Source organism: Myotis brandtii, unplaced genomic scaffold, assembly GCF_000412655.1.
Source record: "Myotis brandtii unplaced genomic scaffold, ASM41265v1 scaffold630, whole genome shotgun sequence".
NCBI classification, from domain to species: domain Eukaryota; kingdom Metazoa; phylum Chordata; class Mammalia; order Chiroptera; family Vespertilionidae; genus Myotis; species Myotis brandtii.
Window position 1 is genome coordinate 1,949,970 of NW_005370412.1, and position 9,531 is coordinate 1,959,500.

At 35.3% G+C, this 9,531-nt stretch overlaps 1 protein-coding gene across 7 annotated transcripts in view; it reads right to left on the bottom strand.

Annotated features, from left to right (window-relative positions):
- The window catches only part of CEP350 (centrosomal protein 350kDa), a 115,661-nt gene that overhangs the window by 41,792 nt on the left and 64,338 nt on the right, over positions 1-9,531 (bottom strand). For all 7 annotated transcript variants that reach the window (XM_014528343.1, XM_014528342.1, XM_014528345.1 and 4 more), the window contains 5 exons: positions 9,010-9,206; positions 7,192-7,376; positions 6,639-6,726; positions 3,949-4,095; positions 2,483-2,640 (listed from right to left, as the gene is read on the bottom strand). In XM_014528343.1, the coding sequence (XP_014383829.1) occupies positions 2,483-2,640; positions 3,949-4,095; positions 6,639-6,726; positions 7,192-7,376; positions 9,010-9,206 (775 nt within the window). The remainder of the gene's footprint in view (positions 1-2,482; positions 2,641-3,948; positions 4,096-6,638; positions 6,727-7,191; positions 7,377-9,009; positions 9,207-9,531) is intronic.

Below are 9,531 nucleotides of genomic sequence, written 5' to 3' on the forward strand. Positions count from 1 at the left end.
GAGGGCTCCCAGATTGGAGAGGGTGCAGGTCGGGCTGAGGGACCCCCACACCCCCCAGTGCACAAATGTCGTGCACTGGGCCTTTAGTTGGTTAATAAAATTATATAGGTTTCAGGTGTACAATTCTATAATACATCATCTATATACTGTATTGTGTGTTTACCACTCCAAGTCAAGTCTCCTTCCATCACCATTTATCCCCCCAATATTCTCTTCTACCTTTCCTAGTCCTTAAAATACTCTTAATGATATTAAAAAAGAAAGATAAATGAGGATAAGATAACTGACCTAAAAGAAAATGCAGTCTAGTATTTTTTTCCTATAGAAAACTCTATTCAATTACTTAACATTATCCAATAATTTACATATACTTAAATAAACAAAATAAGACAGGTATATTATTCCTATCTAGAAAATAAATAAAATAAAAATATATTAACAGACTATCAGGATTTATTCAGCTACTACACTTAGTCTAGAATCTTCTCTATAAAAATTATATTTCTAATTTAAGGCAATATGTATTACATTCTTTAAAATTCTAATTAAAATATCTTCTTTAATTAAATATCAAAAGCCTTCCTTGCAAGTTAAATCCTTAACTTTTTAAATTCAGCAGATATGGTGAAGATTTCAATATTAGTCAGGCATTACCATAAATATCTTTTGGTTTTGTTTTGCTTTCACTAAATAAATATATTTTATTTTTCAATTGCAGCTTACATTCAATATTATTTTGTACTAGAAGCCCGGTGCATGTAGTTTGTGCAGTTGGGGGGAGGAGGGGCCCCTCAGCCCGGCTTGCACCCTCTCGCAGTCCAGGAGCCCTCAGGGGATGTCCAACTGCCGCAGAGGCAGGAGAAGCTCCCACCACAGCCACTGCACTCATCAGCCATGAGCCCGGCTTCTGGCTGAGCAGCACTCCCCCATGGTAGTACACTGACAACCAGGGGGCAGCTCCTGCGTTGAGCGTCTGCCCCCTGGTGGTCAGTGTGCATCATAGTGACCGGTCATTCCACTGTTTGGTCATTTTGCATATTAGCCTTTTATGATACAGGATTTTAATAAGTTCCTATTTGAAAAAGCCTTAATTAATTAGTCTATTCCATGGAAATCATCCAAAAGGAATACTTACACATTGATGAATATTTGGTTTTAACCCCTTACATTTTTTAAATTTGTATTTTTTAAACTTATTTTTATAATCAACTTGGGTATTTTTAAGTTATGAAATGCTAATATTAAGTTTTAAAATGCCATTTCAGCCAGGCTGGTATGGGTCAGTGGTTAAGTGTTGACCCAGGAACCAAGAGATTGCTGGTTTGATTACTGGTCAGGCACATGCCTGGGTTTTACGCTTGATCCCTGGTAGGGGGTGTGAATGAGGCAGCCAATTGATGATGCTTTTTTCTCATCAATGTTTCTCTCTATCCCTCTCCCTTCCTCTCTCTCTTAAAAAAAAATCAACAAAAACATATTTTTTAAAAAAAGAAATGTAATTTTACTAAAGCAATGAAGTGCCAATGTATAACACCGCACCTATAGTTATTAACATTTGACTTACAACAGCTTAGTTGTTCAGAAACTAATTAAGTCATAGGTTGATTTAATGAATGTAGAGCATTATTTTGAATATAGAGCATATTTATGAATACAGAGCATTATTACATTTAGTGATGTGTGGTACACTGCCAAAGGATATCAAGATACAACTTAAGTTCAACCTGTGGTTCAAATTGCTAACTTAAAATAAAATGGCAATCAACAAAAATTTGTAATGGGTCTCCTTCCATATTTAAAGAAAGTAGAGGTTCTTCTTTAATCAAAGGTAGGGTCCACTAGCAGCTAATTTACATATTTAATGAAATGTAAACCAAAAAGAGTAAACTCTCACATTAATGTTCTTTTACATGGTCAAAGGGGACATACAACTGAGCTACATTTAAGTAGCTTCTTTAAAAGAGCCTTTAGAAACTAATACTTAAAATTCCCAGGAGAATTTCAGTCTTTGTAGTTTCAATTGAGCAATCCACACCTACTCACAAGGTTAAATTTCTCTCTTCTATTGGAATAAGCCTAAGAGTTGTCAAAAAGCCACAGGATAAGATCTCAGGGCCATACCATTAATTAATTGCTTCCCCAAGTCAGGAGACCTGTCCTCAGATTTCAGAGAAAGTACAAATTTCACACTTAGTCATAACTTTTGGTAAAAGAAAGAAGAAAACCTTGTCATAGGTATATGTACAAATACTACTTTTGATTTTAAAAATAAGAAACATGGCTATATTAAAAACAAGAATATTTGCTTTATAAATCAGATCTATATTTAACTGACTTGTAGACTGGCAATCTTTCTGCTAAAATGCTACTAAATCCATAAAGTACTATGTTATACCAAACTAATCTAATGAAGTACATTAAAAATATTATTTTTTAATACTACTTTCAATGAAAACAGGAACTGTTTATGAAAATGAATTACTTTTCATCCATGCGGCTTCTCATTTTCTTCAGTTTCTGCATAATGCTGCTAGTTTCACTGCTGGAGATGGAAATGGGGGAAGGACTTCGGGTCTCCAAGTCAGTTGGACCAGGACTGACTGCCTTATTATCCTTTGTATCATCATCACTATGAGAGTCCTACAAAGAAAGGGGGATAAAGTATTACACTTTTACAAAAATTCAAGATCTCAAAGTGATCATAAACACTGTCATTTCAAAATTAAGTTTATATCCAAAACAGTATTTATAAAATAGCTGAAATTATGGTATTATTAGATGACAAAATTATATCACATATTTAAAACTGGTTAAAATATAAATTTTATGTTCTGTGTATTTTACATATATTTATACATAATCACAAAGTGTAATGTTTTTTTAAGAAGTAAAAAAAATTTAAAAAACTTCTGCTGTTAGTAATCTGGTATCTAAATGTCCTCTCTAATTTAATATATATAAAAGTTATATATATTCCTCAAGAGGAATATATAATTACAGACATTATAACTATATAAAACATGTGTACAGACACAAACAATGAAAGGAACACATAATTATTTTAATCATACTGATGGATGGATCTTTTTCTTTAAATATTCCTTATAGAAAACAATGTTTTTACAAATTAAAAAGTTTATTATAAAACATTTAGGAACCATTGGTTTAATCAATATATTATACCTAATGAACAAAAGTAAAACTTTAATTGCTTAGTAAGACTTTCCTACAAATAATCATTTATTCTCTACTTTTTTTGGAAGCTGGATAGGAATAATCATGACTTTTTATTTTGTGAACAATACAAACAAAGCAGAGGCCTTCTCCTTCCTGAACGATTCAGTCCTAAAATCATTAGATGAACAGAACAAGGTGGAGAAAGACAAAGAGGCTGAGAGTGAGGTGTCCCAACCTGAGTGAGATGAAGAGCATCTAATGTAGGAGAGTGGCCTAAGCGGGAAATAGGAGCCCAAGTCAGGCAATGGGGATGTCCAGTGGGACATGGCAAATCATGAGCCCAGAGTGAGGTGAAATTCCCAGAGAACATAGTCTGTGTCTCTCCTTTGAATCATATATCATTATATTAACATTGAATAGCTGAAATAAGTTTCATATAAATAGCAAAAATAGTCTCTCATTAATTCTAAGGAATGTGTCTGGATTGATGAGAAATAACAAGGCTCTCTGTCTCAACTAAGTTCATAAATGGAAAACATTTTTAAACTAATATATGAGCCATGTGTTCCTTTCAAAACTTGAATATTCCATAGTAAAAAAAAAAATACTATCACTGTACATAAAGGCACATACATAAAACTTTACCCTAGTTCATCATGTATCACAGTGCTAGAATGAGCGTACCCATCATATCAGAAAATGAGGCAGGGGTAGGTATTAACAAGCAGCATGAGGCCAAAAGCAAAGAAATAATAATTTCATGTGATTTACCAATTTATTTTCCCCTGCAGACTTTAACTTCTCCTGCAGTTTTATGGTGGTCTGTCGGATCCTTTCTATCTCCTCCTGCTGTTTAAGAATCAGTTGTCTTTCCTTCCGAGCTGCCTTATTAGCTTCTTGAAGTCGTTTAATTTCTGCCTAAGGTTTAAAGAGTTAGGAGAGGCACTGAGATTTGGAGGAGAAAGGTCCAAAGTAATATTTTAAAAAGAAAATCCAATCATCACATTTAACAAGAATAAACATATACAGTATTCTATCTAATAACAGACAAACAGGGTAATTGACCATGCCTTCGCTACACCTCCCATTGGCTAATCTGCATGATATGCAAATTGACCGCCAACAAAGATAGTGGCTAATTTGCATACAGCAGGCGGGGCTGGCAGCATGCATGAGCGACGCTGCCTGCGGGACCCGGGACCCGGACCCGGGACCTGGCGAGGCGGGGCCGGCAGCGTGCAAGCGACGCTGCCCACGCGGGGCAGGCAACGCAAGACGCTGCCTGGGGGGGCCCCCGGGCCTTGGATCAGTGACCTGGCGAGGGAGCAAAGTGGCGGAGAAGGGAGAGAGCCCAGGTGGCAGAGAAGGGAGGGAGCCGAGGGCTAAGCGGCGAAGGGAAGGGAGCGAGGCAGCGGAGAAGGGAGCAAAGCCTGCCTCAGTGGGCTTCGCTCCCTTCTCTGCTTCGCTCTGGTCTCAGGAAGCCCTATTCTTGCAGGAATAGGCCCAAGGAAGCCCTATTCTTGCAGGAATCTTCCTGCAACGGGCCTCTAGTTTCAAGATAAAAGTAATAACATTGAAAACTTTGTAAATATTGAAAAAGGGAAAACAAGTCACATAACTTCATCTATCTAAAATAATTTAACATAACCCTTTAAATAATTATAATTACAACAGACTATGATTTTATCTGCTCTTTTTATACTTAATATGCCCTTCACATTTTCTAGTATAAGTTCCTTATAAATTTTTACTATCACTAACACTGCTTTAATGTTTATAATTGTTTCATACTATGGATTAGTTCTTTAGGAGAGATTCCAAAAAATAAGACAAAGAGGATGAATCATTTTATGGCCCTTAAAAGGGTGTGTGTGTTTTTTAACCCTTAAAAGTTTTAAATTTGTTTTCAAAACAGAATTGTCTCCACTTAAAATGCCACCAAAAACATTTAAGACTACATTGCACTAAGCTCTCTCTACACAGGATATTATAAGCTCTCTATTGCTAATTAAGTGAGCAAAAGATGATACACTTTGCTGTTAATAAATGTTAAAATTTAACAGGGACTGTCCTTTTTTCAAAAATGTTTTAATCTGTTTTCTTGTCAATAAAAATAAACATAATAAAGACATTAACAATTTGTTACTTATAATTTCTTGCAATCATGTTTCCTAGGTAAACTAAAAAAAAAAAAAAAAGGCTATTTAAGTAGTAATCCAACATATAACTCAAATGATTAAGTTCATTGACCATCTAACAAAATAGTAACTGGCAACAGGTCAATAAGGGAAAAGAAAACTAGAATCTATTGATTCCATACTGACCAGGCAATATGAAATATATTTACATATGTTATGGCATTCAGTCCTTACAACCACCATATGAAGTCTATATAATCTCACTCCCACAGATAAGGAACTTAAGTCTCACAGAGTTACTTAAACTTGACTATGATTACACAATTGCAAGTGAAAAAGCTAGAATTCAAGTAATAACAACTAACATTTATTGAGCACTTACTGTGTGCCAAGGGCTGTTCTAAGTTTATTATATGTATTAATTCATTTATTCCTCCCAACAACCCTGCAAAGTATATTATCCTCAGTTGACAGATGAGGAAACTGAGGCACTGAGAAGTTAAGTAACTTGTCCTAAGTTATGAAACTGATATTGGTAGACTTTGGATTTTAACCCAGGCAATCTGACTCTAGAGCTGAATTTTTAAGCACTACACCATGCTGCCTCTCCAAGATTCAAATCCCAGGTGTTTCTGAGTCCACTAAACCAAAATATTTGTCAACTTGTAATTAATATGCCTTAGAAATCTATTTGGGAAAACAGTGACTAAAAAATATTAATCTAAATAAACTCTTATAAATACCTTATTTTTAAAAAATATGCATTTCAAAGGACTATTTTATTTTACATACTAAAAAAATAGTAACTGGCAACAGGTCAATAAGGCAGAAGACTTGATTCTATACTGCAGCGATTTTCAACCTTTTTCATTTCATAGTATACATAAACTAATTACTAAAATTCTGCAACATGCCAAAACATTTATTTTTTGCCAATTTGTCAAAAAAAAGGGTATATAATTTTGATTCAAGAACACTGGGTGGCTATTGTGTTGGCTGTTGTCATTTTTTCATTTGACAATCTAAAGGAAAGAGGTCAATAACTATTCAGGTATTGCATGTTTTAAAAATTCTTGTGGCTCACAGGTTGAAAATCGCTGCTATATTGTATTAAGTCACCAGTGACACGCAATCCTAATTTGGAGAAATATAGTAGACTACCAAGCAACTCCTGTAATTATAGTAGTATAGGCATAAACAGTGGTGAATATCAATTAAATCTCAATTAACATAATAAGAAAAAGAGATTAGGCAAAATAGTAGACTCCACATCTAACTTGCCTTATGATAAGTTCTCTTACAGTAGTCTTTTTCCTAACATACCTTTTCTTGCTGCAACTTTAAGAGCAAGCCACGCTGCTTCTTCCGAAGTGGGGGCATTTTATCATCTTCTCCTTTGTCTCTGAGATGTCTGCAAATATTTCCCATCAAGACAAAGATTAGATTAAATTTCTATTCTAATGTCAATAATTCCAACCACTAAAGTCTCTAAACCAATTAAACATTTTCAAATGGGGAAAACAGTTGCTCCATGCAGCAATTCCTATCCCAACAATTATTTCACTGCACAAACAATATATGCAAACTAGATTGTGTTCTTTAAAAAAAAAGGTTTGAGAAATTTACAATATAATAAGGGAATTAAGTTTAAAATAACAACATAAGAGTCAGTTAAGTGAAAAAAGAGAAATGCAAAGAAAATGTTACGTGAGTAGAAGGTCTTAAAAGCAACATGATTCAAATATGGCAGCCATATTTCTAGCTTATGAAACCGGGTTGATCAAATCAAAGAAACAAAATCATCTTTAAAAATCAAGCATTTGGTTTTAATGAGAAAAATTAAACAGTGAAAACTATGTTCACTGAAAGAACTTACTTTTTCTGATGCTCTAGCCAGGCTAATTCAGCCTTAGTTTTCTCCTTCAAGGCTTTTTCACGGAGACGCAGGAGTGAAGACTGGTGAGCTGCCCTCATTTCCTCTTCTTTCATATACTGTCGAACCATCTCCATAGTAAACTTAGAAAAGCTATCTTGTCCTCCTGAGAATGGCATGCTCAGCTCCTAACACAAAGAGTTTACTTTGAGTTTATGATCATCTAAACCAGGGGTTCTCAACCTTCCTAATGCCGCGCCCCTTTAATACAGTTCCTCATGTTGTGGTGACCCCCAACCATAAAATTATTTTCGTTGCTACTTCATAACTGTAATTTTGCTACTGTTATGAATCGTACTGTAAATATCTGATATGCAGGATGTATTTTCATTGTTACAAATTGAACATAAATAAAGCATAGTGATTAATCACAAAAACAATATGTAATTATATATGTGTTTTCTGATGGTCTTAGGCGACCCCTGTGAAAAGGGGTTGCAACCCACAGGTTGGCGACCCACAGGTTGAGAACCACTGATCTAAACCTTTTGGAACATAATTCACTTCATTAAAAGAGGTATGCAGAAAAAAAAAAGAAACATGCACTTATAAAATATTATATAAATAAAAAGAATTAAATTAAAAACGTTGCCAACTGCCCAGCTGGTGTGGCTCAGTGATTGAGCGTCAACCTATGAACCAGGAGATCATGGTTCAATTTCCAACCAGGGCATGTGCCTGGATTGCAGGCTCGATTCCCAGTTGGGGGCATGCAGGAGGCAGCTGATCTATGATTCTCTCTCATCACTGATGTTTCTCTCTCTCTCTCTCTCTCTCTCTCTCTCTCTCTCTGAAATCAATAAAAACTTTTTTTAAAATATTGACAACCATGTAGAAAACATTATTCAAAAAAGGCACGAGCCCTGGCCGGTTTGGCTCAGTGGATAGAGCATCGGCCTGCAAACCAAAAGGTCCCAGGTTCGATTCCAGTAAAGGACACATGCCCAGGTTGTGGGCTCGATCCCCAGTGAGGAACTTGCAGGAGGCAGCCAATCCATGATTCTCTCTCATCATGGATTTTTCTATCTCTCTCTCTCACTTCCTTCCTCTCTGAAATCAATAAAAATATAATTAAAAAAAACAAAACACGAGAGGGGGTAACATTCATCTACTAATTTATTCAGCCATTAAATTTTTTTAAAATATATTTTTATTGATTTCAGAGAGGAAGGGAGAGGAAGAGAGAGAGAGAGAAACATCAACGATGTGGGAGAATCATTGATTGGCTGTCTCCTGCTCGCCCCCCACTGGGGATCGAGCACACAACCTAGGCATGTACACTTGACTAGAATCAAACCTGGGACCCTTCAGTCCATAGGCTGATGCTCTATCTACTGAGCCAAACCAGCTAGGGCAGCCAGCCATTAAATTTTAACATACAACCACTGTAAGGCTGGTACTGCCCCAGGGATATAAACATGGTAAGAATTTGTCTTTACTATCCACAAGATTTACATTTTAGAATGATATAAATATAAATTTTTAAATAAAATTAAAATTTTTAAGAGTGAAACAAGTAAAAAAGCTAAAAAGATAACTCTGGTTCAGACACTCAAAGGCCTTAGGAATAAGTTTGTATTCTACTTTGTAAAGAAGGCAAAGCCTAGTTTTATAGCAACAATGTAACATAAAATTGGTATCTTAAGAAAATCATTTTGATAGCTAACAATTGAGTTCAAGTACAAAATGTATCCTCACAACTTTAAGAGAACACATTCACAACTACTTATGAAGTATCTCTATAGGTACACTGAAACCCACCTTGGCAGAAGACAGTGTAGTCTTTTCTGGGGAAGTTTCTTCATCAGAGTCGTCATGATGGCTTCTTCTCTTTTCCAGGTTAAATCTGCGATGACTCTCAGAAGGCAGTAAAGATCGAAATGATTTTTCTTCTATTTCATCTTCTGTCATGGATTCATCAAATTTCAAAGAATATTCTGTTACAATAGAAGCTGAATCTAAAAGAATATGGAGCAGTAGAGTTTATCATTATAACAGTTTTCAGTAGATACTCAATTAGTGGCAGTTGCTGCCTCTTTATGAGACAATATAATAAACTCATAACTAATTACTAGCAGTAAGCATGAAATAAACAAAATTCACTTATTTTACAAACAAGAACTCTAAAATATCTAACATTAGTACAAGAAATATGGTAAAAGTGTAATGTACTTAATTTACAAAGAGCTCCTATAAATCAATTAGAAAACTAATACCCTATAGAAAATTGAGAAATGGTCACAGGCTATATTTCATCCTGGTATTTGGGGGGGGGGGGGGGGG